A 21,795-nucleotide genomic window follows, 5' to 3' on the forward strand; every position below is an offset into this window, starting at 1 on the left:
ATCAGTTTCAGTGCTTGGCAAGTGCTTTGATATCCTAGAATACTCCTTGTGAAACATCAGCAGTCTACTGTCTAAAAGGTGATGGCTGAATGAGGCTTTATGGAGAATAGAATGTGATGCAGAATTAGAGGCAGCTATCACTGAGACATTTAAAAATCACCTTCAATATTCACATTGAATCAGTGCCTTCCTTGCTTCCCATGGTGGCGCTGTAGGTTTATTGGCATGTTTTTCTCTTCTCTCAATATCGACAATAATAACTATAGCATTAATACAATTTTGAGGGAATCAACCACAACTCTTTTTTGTTATTTGAGAATGTATTTTAATGATACAGGCTGACAAATAGAATCCAATGTCTACAGGTAAACAGGGGTGTTAATCCATTACGATGTTGAACGTGCAGCTAATACACAGAACAAAGTGAAACAGACAAAACAAAGACACAATTAGCCTGAACAAATGGGTACACGGTGAGTGCAAGATTTAACAGCTGCCATATCACAGGTTTGTGTGGGTGAATGTTTTAGACAGGTAAGCAGGGACTTTGTCTGTACGCTCCAACATAACTGTTACAAAATTACTGTAAAAAAAGCAATCCTCAGGAAAAACTTCATAGAATGTTACAGCATAATACAGTGCTTTCCTTGTGAACGAAAAAGCATCCAGTGAGATTGGGTTGTGCACACACACACACAAAATCTCTATAAAATAGTTACTGTATTACCTCATTAATTCAGTGCTGTAGTACACAGCTAATCACAACTGGTTTGCCTATAATGGGCAAGGATTGATAATATGGTGCATTCAGAATACTTTCAAATAATGCGATACATTGTCTTCTAATGTACAGACATATCCAGTCTTTGCATGGATGGCAACAGTGGTACAGACAGACCGAGCCACTCAAACAGTTCTCCATGAGCAGTACTCAGAAACTGGAAAATTCATAGGCTAGCAATACTCTGACTGACATTCTTACTAAACTAGCAGAATTTATACTTCATTTTTCATATGGTGTTTTACACGTCCCTTTTTAAGTCAGTGGAATAGGCCCTGGACGATCAATCAATCAATCGAAATCACACAGTCCTTGTATCTTTTTAGAAAAGCCTTCAATGTAAAATATATTTTATAGCAGCACATTATGTCCCTCTAAATTGTTGTTTGCAAACATTTCTTTAAAATGTAGGGTTGATTCAGGATAATATATATGTTCTTTGAGCAAATTTCTATTCATAGGTTACATACAATAATATCCAGATTTTTATATGTGCTTCTGTTACGTCGATTTCCTGTGCACGTCACTGTAAAGAATAGTATTGTGTAATAATTATTTTTTTATTTAAAATGTCTAAACATTTGCTCTTAATAAAAACAACAGGTTTATGATATCTAACCTCTTAACAACACTTACATCAAGTAATCACATCATAAAAGCACATAATAACACTAGGAAACTACTGTACTTTTTTTGGTTTCTTGAACTATGAGGTTAAACTCTGGGATGCTACCAAGGGTGGAAGTTTCTTTCATTAGCAGATATGGTTAGCTGTATTTAGATTCAGCAGATTCAAGCTGCTACCTAACTAACAAACTAGCCATGCATTTAATCTACCTCAAGGGTATATGACTTTTTGAAGGTGCACAAACTAACGTACTTGACAGTGTGTGTATATTAGACAAAAATAAAAAGAACTCAGACCTAGGTATGGTTAAAGAAAGACTCTGCCCTGTGAAGAACTAATGTATCAAAGGGCTCTTAGATAAAATGAAATTAAAATACAATAAGACTGTAAAGTTTCCCCCACTTAAACAATGGAATCGGTGTTTTGCTTACTACCTACCTAAACGTTATCCAACACATTTAATGTAAATAGTGCATAAGATAATACTTCTGGTTGTACGAATTACTACAAACAATATTTGATATGTTAACTAATAACCCACCCCTCCCACAATTTTTATTTATTTATTTTAATAACAGGGCATAGCCTTCCTTCGTTATCCTTGGCTGGTAATTTTAAAGCTAAACACCGTTTTTTTTTTTTTTTTTTAAATACTGTATAGCCACATTTCTGGCTTAAGTAATAATCAAAAGCATCACAACAGCTGACTGCATTGCTTATCAGTTCATCGCCATTTGTACTATTGACTTTCTAGTGTCAGTACCTTAGAATAGTTTTAAAAAGGTCAATTGAACTGTCAATTTGTTAGAAGTTCCGCTAACCTCTCCCATTTTTATTTCATACTGTTTTTTTTTCTTTCAAAATAGGAATTCAGTACTGCATCTTACATATATACTATAGTAACTCTGTGGACTATATTGTCTGTGTGAAAGGCCATTACTTCCACGTGTTGTGTAACTGTAAATGAAGCAGAGAAGTAAAAAGAAAATTTTAAAAAAGGCAGATGCCGCAGTAGTAAATGGTGGTTTCCCTTTTGGGATAATTTCAATTTGAGATTATCTTCATTATTGGTTATGTTATTTTGATCATACAACTTAAAATATTTTTAAAAGGGATAGCACAGTTTAGTATTAATATTTTAGTCAGATTAAAATCAATACTACAAAATGTGTTGAAAATAGACAATATTGCGGAATATCTCCAAAGTAATAAGCCCAATTAAATGAAGGTTAAGAAGTTTGCAATAGTCACATTGCATTTCAATATTTCCACACAATTAACATCAGAAGGGTTCCTGTGTAGATGAAAAAGCATGTAACCATAAATTTACCTCACTTATAGGTGTTATTACCTATATTCCTTTCAACACATCTAAAATTTGCTTCATAGGGGGAGGGGAGGAATTGAAACAAAATAAAAACTGCATCAGAAATCCCCCCCCCCCCCCCCCCCCCCCCAGGGATATAATTTCATGACTTTTCTTTAATTTGCAGCGCTAGTTAGTACTGACAAGCATCTTTCATTATTGGTCCATTATTTGCTCATCATTTTTTTTAGTGTAGATAACACAAGAGTCCTTAAACCTTGAAAAGTAAAGGTTCACACATTTACTGGGTTAAACCAAGCTTGCTGTTGGGCAGGCTGTGATGTGTAAGCTTTGGCAGATATGCTTCCACGCTCCATTTTAACGACAACATTCAACCTCCCCCCCCTCCCTCCCTGTGATGCATAAATCACCTCCAGCCCCTGAGCTATGAATTGGGTCCTTTTCCTCAGTTCTAATCAACTTTGCCTGTGTTTTTTTTGCTCTTGTGGACATACGCCTCAAAGAAGAAATGGCAGAAGAGCACAAAGTAGCTGAGGTACATGAGGGAGGACCACACAATGTTCTGCACATGTGACGGACACTGCCCTTGCTGCATCCAGGAGAAGACCAGGTAGTTGACTACGCAGCCCACCACCATTTGGGTGATCTGCGTGAGGGTGATGATCATGGCAAACTTGCGGGAAACCCGGAAGCCAGCTGCTCGCAAGGCGTAGTAGGAGTACATGACTGCATGCACCAGGTAGTTTATGGTCATGAACCAGCCCCCCCCGGCCACCATGTCCTTGTACGAGTACCAGGAGTAGAGGAGCACAGTGATGTGGTGGTACCAGTGCAGGAAGATGAGCTTCTGTTTCCTCAGTATAATGAAGATTGTGTCTCCTGAATGAAAGACAGAACACTGCATTACAGACATGAAGGGTGATGAACAGAGTCATTGTTCTTAGCTACTCCAAAACAGAACACATAAGTTTGGCTCCTTCGTACACAGCAGCACAGAAAGGGAGCTTATAGCTGGTCTAAGTTAATACATTTAACAAACCTTTGATCGAAGCTGTGGATGTTCAAGTTTACAATGAGCATGCCAGTTTTTATTCTGTAATGCACAACCCTTTTGAGGCCTAAAGCTACTTATCTTTGCACCTTTATCCCAGTTTTCATCTGGTGTAATTACCTTGAACATAGCTGTTTCTAAGAACTTTTACATAATTGAAAATAACAAACACTAAAACTATCACTATGACTAATTATGTATCCTCAAGCAAGTTCTTATTTATTGGCTAATTAGATCTGCGGCTATTAATAATCTGTGTTAATGTTTTTTTTATGCTGAGCACTCTTTAATTGGTTGTGTGGTTGACTATACCTCTTAATATTGTGTTGATAACATCAAGTCTAAACAATTAAGAAGCCGGATACAGTATGATAGATGAGTCTTTTTTTCTGGGACAGGCTGGTCAGCATCATATACTTTAATATTGCACTACTAACTAAATTGAGAAAAAAAAAAAAAAAAAAAAAAAAAAAAAAGCTTTTTCAAATAACAACATATTTAAAAAGACCCATTTTATAAAAAAGTGTTTAATATCACACATTCTGAAGTGCCTTATTGCACTAACTAACTAAATTGAGAGAAAAAAAAATGCTTTTTCAAATAACAAAAAGTCATTTTTTGTTAAATATCCTTCTGCCTAAAACAGAGCCAAGAAAAAAATAGTTCCATATAAATTCCAATATGTCTGCCCTTTTTTTAAAAAAACAATTAAAGGCTACTGGTGTATGGATACCTACGAGCGATTCGTTCCTTTTTGAAAAGAAGTGCCAACCCATGGTGATATGCTGTAATATCAACACCCCATGTGGTGACCTGTTTTGACCAATCAGGACTGAGTATTTAAAAAGACCCATTTTATAAAAAAGTGTTAGTTATAGCTTTCTTTGAAGGTCGAATGGACCTGAGCTGAACAAAGTTTCTGCAAATAACATTCTGTACACACACCTACTGTTTGAATACAGAGGTTTCCCACTATGTTATACGGTTATGTGTTCAATCCTAATGGAGTTGGGCATACAGTTCAAATGATTATCACAGACCAGTGAACTTCAAATAAAAGGGAACTTGTCCAGTAATTGCTATGATATTACCTTCTCAGGTGCCAGCACTACCACATGTAAGTGTGACATCCAGTATTTGAGCAAACACAAGGAGCTAAAGCAAGAGGAAAATGAAAAACACGATATGGTCATGGAGCCTTTAGTTATGAATTATGTATTGGACATGCTGACACACAGTAGATTGCAGGTGTGGGGCTTAGTCATTAGAATCCAAAACAGTACAACAACACGTTGCTTGGAGAGTTTCCTTTAACAGTTAGACTCAGAGACAAAACCTTAGATCTTTGTTTTCTTTCATGTGTATTAGATCTATTAATATGTGTGTGTGTGTGTGTGTGCCCAGGTCTACAAAGGATTTAGTATATGTATCATTTTTGGAGGGTTTCCCACGCAATTTCCCAAAATAAAGGACTACCACCAGTTTGTCCTAAAAATTCAGCAAAAAAACCCCAAAAAAAACAAAAAAAACAAAAACAGAAAAGTCAACATCACTGTTATTTAAGGAATGCAGCAAGCAGGCAAACTCAAGCTCAGTGTATTTATATTAGAGAATACAAGTTTCTGTAATTGATATCCATATTTGATTACTATACTGATTCCTTATTTTAAGTAGAACGCAACACTCACACACACACACACACTCTAGTGGGCTTTTAACCAGGATGTCCCAGCTCACTCACTGACTCATTGTGTGACCCTGAGCAAGTCACTTAATCTCCTTGTGCTCCGTCTTCGGGTGAAACGTTGTTGTAATTGACTCTGCAGCTGATGCACAGTTCACACACCCTAGTCTTGTAAAGCGCTTTGTGATGGTGGTCCACTATGAAAAGCGTTATATAAAAATATATATAATGCCTTAAATAGATGGGCTTCAGTGAGTTACATTGAAGCCCATTGAGTAGTTTATAAACTGTCACAGAAACCAGAGGTGGAATTGTTTTCCTGAAACTCAGTGTAACCTCAAGTTAATTAATTACTCTGTGATCTAAGGTTTACCTAGAACAGAGGCGATTAGGAAAATTTCAGTAAAATGCTGTTTAGTTTTAAGATAGATTGTGGTATTGACCACTTACTAACATTTTAATATTCTTAACATTGTCTTTTAAAAGGTTCTTTTCATATTAATCCAGTTATTAAAAGTTGTGTATTTAAGTCACTAGATGGCGCTGTGTAATGCCAAGTCTTTATAGCTAATAGTTTCATGATGTACTGCACGTTTGGTATTCATGTTAAAACAATGGAGTGGTTATTTGAATTTGGTGTCAGTCTGGGGGGGGGGGGGGGGGGGGGGGGGGGTCTGTTCTCTGGTTCCTGTCCAGGGGCCCCTGATACAGGCATATCTCTGTCATGAATACAGGTTTTTCAGCAACCATGCAGTAAAGCAAAATTGATTAAAGAAAAAACAACAACAAAATACTTGAGGATCTGATGAAGTTTTCATGTCGGGCTGATTTGGAATAAAAGCGCAGTTTGGGATTCTTGCATGTTGGATTAACATTTGGTGGACTTTGAAATGATTCATATCAGATTGTTTTTAAATAAAAGTTTGTCAACATTTCTGGAGGAAAATAGGTTTAAAGGATGTGATTCATCAAATATTTTGTTCACAAATATTTATGGCTTTACAGTATTTTGTTTAAATGGAGCTAATATAGGATAAGTAAATAACTAAATAACATAAATAATAGAAAATGCTTAAGTTCATATTGCATGTTTTCTTTTTTTTGTAGTATGTTTTGTAATTGATTTTCCTTTAGGTTACAGAATTGCAGTTGATGTAACCTTGTCAAACAGTAAATATAAGAACGATTCTTGCTAATATATATATATATATAGAATATATTATATATATATAATATGTATATATATCTGTTGTTAGAAAGACACAGAGCTCTGGAAAAAATTAAGCGATCACTGCAAAATTATCAGTTTCTCTGGTTTTACTATTTATAGGTATGTATTTGGGTAAAATGAACATTTTTGTTTTATTCCATAAACTACTGACAACACTTCTCCCAAATTCCAAATTAAAATATCGTCATTTAGAGCATTTATTTGCAGAGAATGACAACTGGTCAAAATAACAAAAAAGATGCAGTGTTGTCAGACCTCGAATAATGCAAAGAAAATAAGTTCATATTCATTTTTAAACAACACAATACTAATGTTTTAACTTAGGAAGAGTTCAGAAATCAATATTTGGTGGAATAACCCTGATTTTCAAGCACAGCTTTCATGCGTCTTGGCATGCTCTCAACCAATCTTTCACATTGATGTTGGGTGACTTTATGCCACTCCTGGCGCAAAAATTCAAGCAGCTCGGCTTTGTTTGATGGCTTGTGACCATCCATCTTCCTGTTGATCACATTCCAGAGGTTTTCAATGGGGTTCAGGTCTGGAGATTGGGTTGGCCATGACAGGGTCTTGATCTGGTGGTCCTCCATCCACACCTTGATTGACCTGGCTTTGTGGCATGGAGCATTGTCCTGCTGGAAAAAACAATCCTCAGAGTTGGGGAACATTGTCAGAGCAGAAGGAAGCAAGTTTTCTTCCAGGACAACCTTGTACTTGGCTTGATTCATGCCAAAGCTGCCCGATTCCAGCCTTGCTGAAGCACCCCCGGATCATCACCGATCCTCCACCACATTTCACAGTGGGTTCGAGACACTGTGGCTTGTAGGCCTCTCCAGGTCTCAGTCTAACCATTAGACGACCAGGTGTTGGGCAAAGCTGAAAATTGGACTCATCTGGGGGTGCTTCAGCAAGGCTGGAATCGAAAGTCACCCGACAACAATGTGAAAGACTGGTGGAGAGCATGCCAAGACGCATGAAAGCTGTGCTTGAAAATCAGGGTTATTCCACCAAATATTGATTTCTGAACTCTTCCTAAGTTAAAACATTAGTATTGTGCTGTTTAAAAATGAATCTGAACTTATTTTCTTTGCATTATTCGAGGTCTGACAACACTGCATCTTATTTGTTATTTTGACCAGTTGTCATTTTCTGCAAATAAATGCTCTAAAAACAGAATAAAACAAAAATGTTCATTTTACCCAAACACATACCTATAAATAGTAAAACCAGAGAAACTGATAATTTTGCAGTGGTCTCTTAATTTTTTCCAGAGCTGTATGTATGTATGTATGTATGTATGTGTGTATGTATATATATATATAAATAACTTTTTTCACATTTTGTTGTGTCACTGCCTCAGAGTTTCATGCATTTAAATGAGGATTTTTTTTCCCACCTATTTACACACCATACTCCACACTGTTAAGGGGAAAAAAGTTTTTATTGAGACAAAAATTACATACTAAATACAAAACTGAAAGATCATAATTGGATAAGTCTCCACCCCCCTGAGTTAATACTTGGTGGAAGCACCTTTGGCAGCAATTACAGCAGTGAGTCTGTTGGGATAGGTCTCTATCAACTTTGCATACCTAGATTTGGCAATATTTGACTATTCTTCTTTACAAACCTGTTCAAGCTGCTTGGGGAGCATTGATGGACAGCAATCTTCAAGCCATGCCACAAATTTTCAATTGGATTTAGGTCGGGGCTCTGACTGGGCCACTCAAGGACATTTACCTTTTTGTTCCTTAGCCACTCCAGTGTTGGTTTGGTTGAGTGCTTTGGGTCGATGTCATACTGAAAGGTAAACTTCCGTCCCAGTTTCAGCTTTATTGCAGAGGGCAGCAGGTTTTCCTCATGGAATTCTCTGTAATTTGCTCCGTTCATTTTCCCTTCTATCCTGACCCCAGTCCGTGCCAATGGGAAACATCCCCATAACATTATGCTTTGCATTTAGGCCAAAAAGTTAAATTTTAGCTTCGTCAGACCACAGAGTGATTTTTTTCATACTTCAAATGGGATTCAAGGTGGGCATTCTTGAGTAATGGCTTCCTTTTTGCCACCCTACCACACAGGCCAGATTTGTGGAGTGCTTGGGATATTGTTGTCACATGCACACTTTGACCAGTCTTGGAATAAAAGTCTGTAGCTCTAACAATGTTGCCACTCAGTCGTCTTCTTGCTCGGTCATCCAGTTTGGACGGACGGTCTGATCTAGGCAGGGTCTTGGTGGTGCCATACACCTTTCACTTCGTAATTGTATTGACCATGGTCCAAGGGACATTCAAGGCCTTTGATATTTTTTTTATACCCATACCCTGATCTGTACTTTTCAACAACTTTGTCCCAGAGTTCTTTTGAAAGCACCTTGTTGCTCATGGTTGAGTCTTTGCTCTGAAATGCACTGCCCAGCAGAGGGATCCTACAGGACCTGCTGAATTTATCCTGAAATCATGTGAATCACTACACACATGTATAGATCACAGGTGGAGGCCACAGAACTTGGTGTGTGATTTTGACGGCGACTGGTTACACCTGAGCTAATTAAGGATTGCTATTACAAGGGGGTGGACACTTATCCAACCAAGCTATTTCAGTTTTTATTTTTAATTCACCTTCTGCAAATCTCTAGAATATTTGTTTTTTTTCAATGCATTTTAATTCTAGGCTATAAGGCAACAAAAGGTGAACATTTTGAAAGGGGGTGTAGACTTTCTATAGGCACTGTGTGTATGTATGTTGGCAAGGGTACTGGAAAACCCAGGTAAAGCCCTTGTTTTAAATTACCCGTCGCTACTAAAAAAGTAGTTGTAAACATTAAGTATTTTCTTAACTGACAGGATATCAATGTTTTACAGAAAACAATAACACAGCGAGCGGTAAGTACACCTCAACCCAGCAAATTAGCAAGTGTTGAAATCCCAGTGTTAATACCTGGCCTAGATTTGGCAATATTTGACTATTCTTCTTTACAAACCTGTTCAAGCTGCTTGGGGAGCATTGATGGACAGCAATCTTCAAGCCATGCCACAAATTTTCAATTGGATTTAGGTCCCAGTGTTAACCGTTAGTGTTGATTTTAGGCGTTAAATTTTCACATTTGTCACCAAGTGATAGTGTTTAAAACCTAAATCAAGGTATATTTCACAGTGTAAAATAAAGTACACTAATCCAGAGTAATAAAATAAACATCCAGGATTTTAGTTGGCGGGTTCCTGTAATGACAACATGTCTGTCCGTGTTGGAGAATTTCAAGGTAGGCAAATACACTGTAACGGGCACGGCTGGACTGACTTGCTGTTGCCACCTGTTTGGCGGCTTGTGTGCCCTGCCCAGGGCCGACCACCACAAATATATTAATGAGCAGGAAAGGATGCTGGGAGTGGGAAATAGGGTAAGGGAAATATTGTTGTGATTATTTTAAGTGCCCCTATTAGTTATTTTGTCTGAGCATTTTGCCTTTTCATCTGTTTATTATTTTATGTTTAATGAATGATACGTTTATATGTTTTTGGTGCCGCTAATCAAGTTGATCGGTCAGGCTGGTCACATCTCAGAGAACGTTGTTCACCTGCTGGTTATTGCAATGCTGGCAGTGTAAGAAAACAGTTGCCTAATGTGGGAGGCAGCTAGGGAATGTAGCATGATTGGGAGGCATGTAAGAACCATATGAGATCTGTCAGCAATGTGTTATAATACCAGTACTGGCTTACAGAGCTGCCACCTTTAGTGTACATTAGCTGAAACTGCACTTCATGTAAACAGAATGGGAGGAAAGCCTTGCACTCCTAAGAGCCATGGAATGAAATTCCTGAGTTGTTCATTTCAGGTTTTGTAACTTCAGTGGGTGTTTGTCTCGAAGAAAAAAAAAAAAAAACTGCGTGAATGACACTTTGAAGCGAATGGCTTTGTCCCACCTCATGTGTTCACTATGCATTATATAACGTATTGTGCATAACTACAACTCTTACATGCACCACTGTGCAAACTCAAATGCATCAGATTGGTTCAAGGAAGAGATAAACCCTGGCTCACATGCATTTTTAACTCAGTTAGCATGTTGTTATGCTTTGCTCTCACGTACAACCCATCTACTTTGGTAGGGAGAGCGTTGTTCATCAAAGGTTATCAAGCCAAAGCTAGTATAATCATCATGACCATAAAGCTCAGTTTATAAATACAGGTCACCAGCATGGAAGCACAGAAAATACCATAACTCGAGGAGAGCTGGTTTCAGAAGAGACTATCATCTCAAACATCCTCAACAAGCTCAGAAAATGGGATTTGAAGCACAAATTTACATATTGTATTTTGTAAGTATCCATTTCTGTAAGTACACAAAATACTGTATAGACATAAACTAAGAAAAGCAACAGCTTGCAGAGACTTACAGCTAATGCTTATTACAAATCTTTTCTGTTAAGTGGGTTGATGTACAGGCACAGTCCTTGAAATCAAGCACTGTTGTATTGTAGCAAAGCGTTTGCTAAAATCAGCAAGACGAAAAGCATATAATGAGTTGCTTTACTGAGACGTAAGACAATAAATACATCCATTGTAGTAATAATAATAATAATAATACATTTAAAAAAAATCACCCAAAGTGAGACATGCTTGAAATGGTAAGGCAACAAAGCAAATGAGGCTGATTGTCTTCCGCTGTAATCTAATCAAATGAAAAGCTTTGCAAATTTTGTTCTATTAACAATTTGTAGTTGCTTATTATGTATTTTGTGAAACTGATTGGTTAAACTTTACATTACTGGGTTTTTTCTTTGTCCACTTTAACTGAATCAAAGATCTCATCCCCTTATTACTGTGCACACATGTGTATCTTGGCATATATTTCGTCATGTATATAAAATATATGCTAGACATATATATTTATTTATTTATTTATTTATTTATTTATTTAAAATTGGACATCACTTACCTAGCTCAGGAGCCTTGCTTAGCACAAATGCATAAGCCCAGAATTTGCTGACTGGTCCGTTGTAGAAACTCTGATCGCAAACGGACTGCTTTAGCCCTTTGGTCATCAGGATATACACCATAAATCCCCCTGTGCGGGCAGCACCAAAAATACTGCAAGCCAAAGAAACAAAGAGAAAGGTGTTACTGCAGAGTACTAAGAGGCAGCAAGCATTCAAATGATACAAACTCATATAAAAACAGGTCTCAGATGACATGCTTTGTACATAGAAAATACTACAGAACAAAAATACCTGCGGTTAGTCCATTGTTTTCTTCACTCATGGAATCTGGTGCTTCAGTTTGGCTTGAGGAATGCTTATTATTAGTATTTTTCATCCTACTACCTGTTTCATAGTAAGAAGCCAACTGACATATTTTTTTATTTAAAATCCACACCTCTATCTGTTGTAATGTAAGCACAATTCACTCTACCTGCTTTGACAAAGGACCACGTTTAAACTGAGAAATAGTCTTACCCTCGTGCTTCATGACAAAAAGCATGTCAAGCACAGCACAGCAGAAACACTAACACAGTGAACTACTATGCAGAACTTTGCTATCTTTTGGCACCCATAGCACCCAAAGGGAATCCCCTCTATACTGCATTAAAACTATAAAAATAACTGACATCAAATATCGACCAGAGGGGAAAGCATTTAAAACACATTTAAAAACTTGGAACCAAGTAGAGATTTAAAAGAGCATTTTTAATGCATATAAAAATCCATCCATCCATTATTAACCGCGTAATCCTTTAAAGGGTTGCGGTGAGCTGGAGCCTAACCCAGCAGACACAGGGTGCAATGAGGGACTACACCCTGGACGGGATGCCAGTCCATCGCAGGGCACCACACATACACTCACACAGAGGGCAATTTAGAATGACCAATCAACCTGAACAGCATGTCTTTGGACCGTGGGAGGAAACCAGAGTACCCAGAGAAAACACACGCAGACACAGGGAGAACATGCAAACTCCACACAGACAGCCCCCTAGACTGGAATCAAAATCAGTACCCTGGCGCTGTGAGGCAGTAGCACCAACCACCTGCGGTGGTACGACCGGGTATGGCCCCATAAAAAATACACACACACACACACACACACACACACACACACACACACACACACACACACACACACACACACACACACACACACACATATTTTATACATATACAGTACTGTGCAAAAGTTTTAGGCAGGTGTGAAAAAATGCTGTAAAGTAAGAATGCATTCAAAAATAGACATGTAAATAGTTTATATTTATCAATTAACAAAATGCAAAGTGAGTGAACAGAAGAAAAATCTACATCAAATATATCACATATTTGGTGTGACCACCCTTTGCCTTCAAAACAGTATCAATTCTTCTAGGTACACTTGCACACAGTTTTTGAAGGAACTCGGCAGGTAGGTTGGCCCAAACATCTTGGAGAACTAACCACAGTTCTTCTGTGGATTTAGGCACACCCAATTGCTTCTCTCTTCATGTAATCCCAGAGAGACAAGAAGATTTTGAGATCAGGGCTCTGTAGGGGCCATACCATCACTTCCAGGACTCCTTGTTCTTCTTTACGCTGAAGATAGTTCTTAATAGCTTTCGCTGTATGTTTGGGGTCGTTGTCATGCTGCAGAATAAATTTGGGGCCAATCAGATGCCTCCCTGATGGTACTGCATGATGGATAAGTATCTGCCTGTACTTCTCAGCATTGAGGAGACCATTAATTCTGACAAAATCCCCAACTCCATTTGCAGAAATGCAGCCCCAAACTTGAAAGGAACCTCCACCATGCTTCACTGTTGCCTGCAGACACTCATTTGTGTACCACTCTCCAGCCCTTCGGCGACCAAACTGCCTTATGCTACAGCCAAATATTTCAAATTTTGACTCATCAGTCCACAGCACCTGCTGCCATTTTTCTGCACCCCAGTTCCTGTGTTTCCGTGCATAGCTGAGTCGCTTGGCCTTGTTTCCACGTCGGAGGTATGGCTTTTTGGCCGCAAGTCTTCCATGAAGGCCACTTCTGACCAGATTTCTCCGGACAGTAGATGGGTGTACCACGGTCCCAGCTGATGGCATTGCTGGACATCTTCCGATTGCGAAGGGAAGTAAGCATGATGTGTCTTTCATCTGCTGCAGTAAGTTTCCTTGGCCGACCACTGCGTCTACGGTCCTCAACGTTGCCCGTTTCTTTGTGCTTCTTCAAAAGAGCTTGGGCAGCACATCTGGAAACCCCTGTCTGCCTTGAAATTTCTGCCTGGGAGAGACCTTGCTGATGCAGTATAACTACCTTGTGTCTTGTTGCTGTGCTCAGTCTTGCCATGGTGTATGACTTTTGACAGTAAACTGTCTTCAGCAACCTCACCTTGTTAGCTGAGTTCTGCTGTTCGTCACTCAGTTTTATTCCTCCTACACAGCTGTTTCTGTTTCAGTTAATGATTGTGTTTCAACCTACATATTGAATTGATGATCATTAGCACCTGTTTGGTATAATTGTTTAATCATACACCTGACTATATGCCTACAAAATCCCTGACTTTGTGCAAGTGTACCTAGACGAATTGATGCTGTTTTGAAGGCAAAGGGTGGTCACACCAAATATGGATTTGATGTAGATTTTTCTTCTGTTCACTCACTTTGCGTTTAGTTAATTGATAAATATAATCTATTAACATGTCTATTTTTGAAAGCATTCTTATTTTATAGCATTTTTTCACACCTGCCTAAAACTTTTGCACAGTAATGTGTATATATATATATATATATATATATATGTGTGTGTGTGTGTGTGTGTGTGTGTATATATATATATATATATATATATATATATATATATATATATATATATACATACACACACACATACACACACACACACACTCGCTGAACTTGACATTTTTTTCTAATATAGTCTGAATACTAAACATTCAACATCATTCTTTGGCAGCAGCTGAGACTCACACTCTTGAAGGCTATGGGTGTAGTTCAGTCTCCATATCCAATTATTGACCCCTCTTTATTGATCGTACTTGCACACAGATTTGGACTACAGTACTAAGGTCTAAATGGAGCCTACAGACCAAATTTCCATTATAACCTAATCCAGATTTGTACCCTGGGACTTCCACGAATAAAAGTCCAGTGTGTTAGCCCACTGTGTTACTATATTCTGGTGTTGTTGTCAACATATAGTATATGACATATCAATCATATAATATGACATATCAAAGGAGATGCTGTGTGACTTAGCAGATGATCCCCATCACAACACATTGTTGAGTTTAATACCCCATAAGCAATGGTGTCTGGGGAGAGAATGTAGTAATTCACAGCATTAAAAGAACAATTCTTAGAGATATTATTCCTGATTGACTTGCTCACTGCTTCCAACTATTTCTACAAAGGGAAATCATTCAACTGTTCTAGTAATTACAACATTGTATCTACGTACAGTACAGTATATTTTAATCAATTCCAGGAGAGTTTGGTTCATTTTAGGAGCCTTCCTTAATCTACTACTACACTAGGTTAAAGAACGCTCACATTCTGCTTGCCTTGTCTTCCAGGAAGTCTATAACTGATTTCAGTCATTTCAACCCAGCAGGGTCTTCGGTGTCAAAGCTTGTTACTGGATGAAAGCATATCCGTCAATAGAGGAAGCAGCTGATCCAACTTACCATCCAAAAAATGTTAAAACAGAGTTTCTCCCCATACAAACAAACTGATAAAAATTTGATCATCATTAGTCCAAGCAATCAGATGCCAGAACAAATGCATACAAAGGGGACCATGACCAGATCATTCAAGAAAGCGTGTTAAAGTTTAACATACCGCTGGACGACGAGAGGTGAAATGATGAGATAACAAATGTAATTTATAACAAAATACAATTACTGTGTGAACAAAAATGTTTGACATTCTATTATGAATGTCATATTGAAGTAGAGGGATACATTTTATAATTCTATTTTTTTCCCCCCAGACTTAGAAAAATTGTCGCTTTAGACATATCAAAAGCACAACTGTGTATCTGCTGTCCATTTGAGTTCTGCGCTGCTGAAAAGATGCCAATTTTGGACAGGGGGCCACTTTGTGGTTAGTAACTCAGTAACCAAATCACCTTGTGATACTGGCAATGCATATTGTAGGCCCAAAACTGAGAGCTAATGATTTGGGATTAAAACACATTCAAATGCGATCTCATCAGATGTGAAATGACCTATTTCACACATCATATCTGAGACAACACCAGATTTAAAGACCTTTTCAGATAGTGTTGTACTTCATTGGTCAAATCTTTTTACCCTATTCACCGACACACTTTATTCAGCCAGTAACAAACTGTGATTCAAAAGACATGCAGAGGTGAAATGACCTACAAGTGCTCCCAGTATAACAGATCCCCTTCCCTGAGTGTAAGACATAGAAACTGACAACGCTGTTTAACCTAATGTAGTAAACGATATCATGTTTTAAAATTAAAATACGTATTTTCTACAGCACTTGTTTCTTACAAAACTGTACATTTGAGAACTGGGCAACTAATGGAAGGGCAAACCAGAAAGATTTTTTTATTATTATTATTATTATTATTATTATTATTATTATTATTATTATTATTATTATTTCTTGTTTTAAATCACTAAGGAACTTGGAACTTATATCCTTCGAATGCAAGAGAGGCAACACACTTAATAAACTGGTGGGCAGGCAAGTGCATATTATTTAGCTAATGTAATCCTTAATATGTTCATTTCAAGGCCACTGCAGCTAAAATAAAGTGCTTCCTTCAAAGTCAAAATAATAATAATTCTTGGTGTTCAAGAAAATCCTTTTATAATCCATTTTCCCAGGGGGGATGACACAGCCTCCTCATTAAAAGACAGAGCTGTTACTTTGGATCATTGGTGGGTTACAATAATAGCTTCCTTCTATTATTCTGTGGTAGGCTAAAAGATGAAAATGAGGAAGCATTAACCAGCTTACATAAAAAATCTGGCAGGCTTGCTCCATTTTGGTTCTGGATGGCAAAATAAAAAAAAAACAAACAAAACAAAAAAAAAAAAAAAAAAAAAAACACACACTTACCTAAAGACTGCAAGGCTCATTGACCAGAGCACTAGAGGTTTTCGTAATTCAAACTTTTCACGCTGTTTCATCAGGTGTCTGCCACCAAATATAAAAGCAGCGTAGAGAGCAGAGAACAAGAATGACTTCTTCCTGCAAGAGTAAGGGTGCATTTTACTAAACCATACAGCAATACTGATACTGTACAAACTTGAACCTGCATTTTAATTGTCTGCATTGCAAAATTGCACATTGATAAATAAGCTACAATTTAAACACCAAACAAAAAACTTTTGACAGGTCAGTGGTTTAACCTTAACCCTTCCTGCCTAAACAGAATGACCATATATGGTCATGGGGTAGATTTACTAAGATGGGCCAGTCGCAACACATACCGTAAATCTGCATTTTCTTTGTGACACTTAGCAAAGTATACATTTTGTCGTATGTATTAAGAGAAAATATGTTAATGAAAAGAGCCGCAATATATTAATTTTAATATTTGTTCTTCTTAGCGAGAGTCTAGCATTGCGAGAGTCGTGCAACAGTGTTCAAATAAATAGTGTGAGTTGAGCTGTGGTTTGCTGCAACAGAGGGTGCCCGAAGGATAACGTCTATACATTGTTTTTGTTAAATGTAAACATCACCTTTACAATGCATTTTGTTTCATATTATATATATCAAATATTTACATACCCCAATGGAAAAGTATAATTTCTAGAAATTTCTCAAACAAAAAAGTTTTGCTTTTGTGGATGAGGAAAACTCAAAAAAGTGCTAATTCAAAAGTATTCATACCCTTTGATGCTATGATATTATTGTCTACAAGGTGCTAGAAATTTCAATATGACAATGCAGAACCTAATTCTAGAAAAGTCTACAAAATGCTGGATTGTAGGTGAACATACTTAGAGTATAAAGGTTAGGCATAGGATGATTGCTATCATTACGAATAAGTCAATATGGGAAAAAGTAAAGACCTATCTGAAGACCTTAGGCAGAAAATTATTGTCTTAAAGCTGGAGAAGGATACAAAAAGATTTCCAAGCTTTTGAGTATCCCAATTTCAACTATTGTTTCTATTATCAAGAAGTACAAGACTCATGGTACTGTCACGATGCTTGCTCGATCTGGAAGAAAGAAGATTCTTCCACAAAAACAAGTAGAAGAATTGTGAGGAAGGTTAATAACAATCTGAGATTGACTGCCAGAGATATTCAAAGTGAATTGGCTGCAAGTCGGACTGGGGTTTCCATTTCAATCACAGGTCAAGTATTGCATGATGAAGCTCTCAATGGTCACAGGCCAAGGAAAAAGCCACTCTTAGGAAAACGTTGCAATGACAATCGACAAGTGAATGATGGATATGAGTTCTAGTCAAAAGTTTTGTGGAGTGATGAAACACAGATCATGGTATGAGTTGTAGAAGGCTGTGCACAAGAGAAATCCTCGGAATTTGAATGAACTAGAACAATTTGCATGGAAGAATTCACTAGAGAATCATGCCAAAAGCTCATTGACAAATATCCTAATCATTTAAAAGAGATTATTATTTGTAAAAGTGCCTCAACTAGCTATTAATTTAATGTTCCTTGTCAGGGTATGAATACTTTTGAATTAGCATTTTTTTGCTGAAATAAACAATTGTAGACATCTATTTTGTAACTTTTTTTTAATCTTGTTAACACAAATTTCAAAAGGACCAGAAACACATTTTGCATCATACCACCAATTCATATTATCAATAGTAGCCTACAAACCAAACGTATACTGTCCGTTTGTTTTTGTTTTTTAAGTTAGTCAGGGGCGCAGTACTAAATTGTGCACAAATTACAAACCACCTTAACAGAATAGGTGTGTTTCCTATTCCTACACAGATGTTCAGAATGAGCTGGAGGGGTTAGTGGCACATTTGTGCACTCTATGGCTCCTAACACAGGGAAAACCAGAAATGTCATATAAATGTGTTTTCAAGGCTTGTAAGTACTTCCTCCTTTTAAGGAAAAATACGTATCTGGCAGTTCGCCTCAAAAATGTATTGAGTACAACTGGCAACGCACGAGAAAAAGCGTTCTGGCAAATGCCAGTAACAATTGCGAATGTTTAAAATGTGCTGTTAAAAGTTCTTAACAAATTGATGCAATTTGAAGTGTCTAAATTGCCTGCAGCTTTCATACATCTCATTATAATATTAGTGCAAATGAGGGTTCTCAATCTCCACCCCTTTTTGTGAATTTATGTAAAAACACTCATAACTACATACGCAACACTTTAGTGCACCTACCCCTTTGTGTTTTAGCGCTTGTAGTTGGCAACATTTAAAATCAGAAATTACAACCTAATATAGCCTTAAAAGGGTATATACAGTGGCTTGCGAAAGTATGGACCCCCCTTGGCATTTTTCCTATTTTGTTGCCTTACAACCTGGAAATAAAATGGATTTTTGGGGGGTTTGTATCATTTGATTTACACACCATGCCTACCACTCTGAAGATGCAAAATATTTTTTATTGTGAAACAAACAAGAAATAAGACAAAACAACAGAAAACTTGAGTGTGCATAACTATTCACCCCCCCCCCCCCCCCCCCCCAAAGTCAATACTGTGTAGAGCAATCTTTTGCAGCAATTACAGCTGCAAGTCTCTTGGGGTATGTATTTATAAGTTTGGCACATCTAGCCACTGGGATTTTTGCCTATTCTTCAAGGCAAAACTGCTCCAGCTCCTTCAAGTTGGATGGGTTCCGCTCGAGTACAGCAATCTTTAAGTCATACCACAGATTCTCAATTGGATTGAGGTCTGGGCTTTGACTAGGCCATTCCAAGACATTTAAATGTTTCCCCTTAAACCACTCGAGTGTTGCTTACTGAAACAGGTTTCCCTCAAGAATTTCCCTCTATTTAGCGCCATCCATCATTCCTTTAATTCTGACCAGTTTCTCAGTCCCTGCCGATGAAAAACATCCCCACAGCATGATGCTGCCACCACCATGCTTCACTGTGGGGATGGTGTTCTCGGGGTGATGAGAGGTGTTGGGTTTGTGCCAGACATAACGTTTTTCTTGATGGCCAAAAAGCTCAATTTTAGTCTCATCTGACCAGAGTACCTTCTTCCATATGTTTGGGGAGTCTCCCACATGCCTTTTGACGAACACCAAACATGTTTGCTTATTTTTTTCTTTAAGCAATGGCTTTTTTTCTGGCCACTCTTCCGTAAAGCCCAGCTCTGTGGAGTGTACGGCTTAAAGTGGTCCTATGGACAGATACTCCAATCTCCGCTGTGGAGCTTTGCAGCTTCAGGGTTATCTTTGGTCTCTTTGTTGCCTCTCTGATTAATGCCCTCCTTGCCTGGTCCGTGAGTTTTGGTGGGCGGCCCTCTCTTGCCAGGTTTGTTGTGGTGCCATATTCTTTCCATTTTTTAATAATGGCTTTAATGGTGCTCTGTGGGATGTTCAAAGTTTTGGATATTTTTTTATAACCCACCCCTGATCTGTACTTCTCCACAACTTTGTCCCTGACCTGTTTGGAGAGCTCCTTGGTCTTCATGGTGCCGCTTGCTTAGTGGTGTTGCAGACTCTGGGGCCTTTCAGAACAGGTGTATATATACTGAGATCATGTGACACTTAGATTGCACACAGGTGGACTTTATTTAACTAATTATGTGACTTCTGAAGGTAATTGGTTGCACCAGATCTTATTTAGAGGCTTAATAGCAAAGGGGGTGAATACATATGCACGCACCACTTTTCCGTTATTTATTTTTTAGAATTTTTTTAAACAAGTTATTTTTTTCATTTCACTTCACCAATTTGGACTATTTTGTGTATGTCCATTACATGAAATCCAAATAAAAATCCATTTTAATTCCAGGTTGTAAGGCAACAAAATAGGAAAAATGCCAAGGGGGGGGGGGGGGGGGGGTCAATACTTTCGCAAGCCACTGTAAGGGACCTTTTTATTTTATTGTGTTACATGTTCCCATGTGCTGCTACAACTGTTTATATAAGGTGTGTGTATTGTTTAGTATTTATTTATTTTTTTTTTTTTTACATTGACCACTCTTGTTTTTGACTTTTATATTGCATTCCCTGCCTCAAGATGGCTTCCCATGTACCTGCATGAACCTCTCAGAACTACATTTCAAATCATCCTCCTGCTCACTGGTAAATCCATCTCAACCCTCTGACAGCAGCTGGCTGAAGTTTGAAAACCAGAACCTCCTGGGCCATTTGGGGGCCACCAGGAGAACTGTTGTCTTGTCTCTCCTGACCTTCTGGAGGAAGGCAGGGAGCAGCAGTATTGACAGGAAAGCGTACAAAAGCGCTTTGGGTCACTAGTGGTCTAGGGCTACTAATTATTGTAGTTAATGTATGTATTTTCTTGTAACAGATGCCCTTATCCAGGGTGACTAAAAAAAAAAAAAACACACACACACTACAAAAATCAGATCAGTCCAGACACGGACCAATAGCAGCATGATTTACGGGATCACAGCTAATACTGATAAACAGCGACAAGCGTCACAGGCCCTTTAAATATTTAGCTTATTAGCCATGCACAGAAATGTTTTGTATGCATGTGATTTCACATGACATTATTTGTTGCTCCAAAGGCCAAATGTAGTATTCCACAGAATTCTGAGCATTCACGCGTCGCTCTTGTGCATTTCTGCTATATTGGTATTGAATGCACCGGTGGTTTTGCGAAGCACATACACATTTGTGAATTGGGCAAAAAAACCTGCTATTTTCCAAATTCGCGCAACGGTTTTGTGCCGTGTTAGAAAATATCAATTTTTGTGCAACAGCACAAATTTTTTGCGAGGGGATTGTGCATCACTTTGAATATCTGGGCCTAAGAGCAGGACCTTAACGTCAACTCTAAAAAGCACTGACAACCAGTGAAATGAGGTTAGAAGCAGTGATAATGTTCATATTTCAATTACTTTTTAGTGCTCTGAAGCTGAGAAAACAGGAAGGTATGGCCACAAACATTGCATTCTTATAATCAATAATAGATCAAACAAAATTTGTGAAACAGTTATC

The 21,795-nt window shown here is 37.9% G+C and overlaps 1 protein-coding gene across 1 annotated transcript in view; it reads right to left on the reverse strand.

Annotated features, from left to right (window-relative positions):
- Nucleotides 1-301: 301 nt before the first annotated feature.
- Nucleotides 302-21,795, reverse strand: part of LOC121322460 (elongation of very long chain fatty acids protein 6-like) — a 38,469-nt gene continuing 16,975 nt past the window's right edge. Inside the window, exons 2-4 of the mRNA XM_041262491.1 lie at nucleotides 16,773-16,904; nucleotides 11,639-11,790; nucleotides 302-3,615 (exon numbers count right to left, since the gene is read on the reverse strand). Of these exons, the coding sequence (XP_041118425.1) occupies nucleotides 3,188-3,615; nucleotides 11,639-11,790; nucleotides 16,773-16,904 (712 nt within the window). The 3' untranslated portion in view covers nucleotides 302-3,187. The remainder of the gene's footprint in view (nucleotides 3,616-11,638; nucleotides 11,791-16,772; nucleotides 16,905-21,795) is intronic.

Source organism: Polyodon spathula, chromosome 1 (assembly GCF_017654505.1).
Source record: "Polyodon spathula isolate WHYD16114869_AA chromosome 1, ASM1765450v1, whole genome shotgun sequence".
Classification (NCBI taxonomy): domain Eukaryota; kingdom Metazoa; phylum Chordata; class Actinopteri; order Acipenseriformes; family Polyodontidae; genus Polyodon; species Polyodon spathula.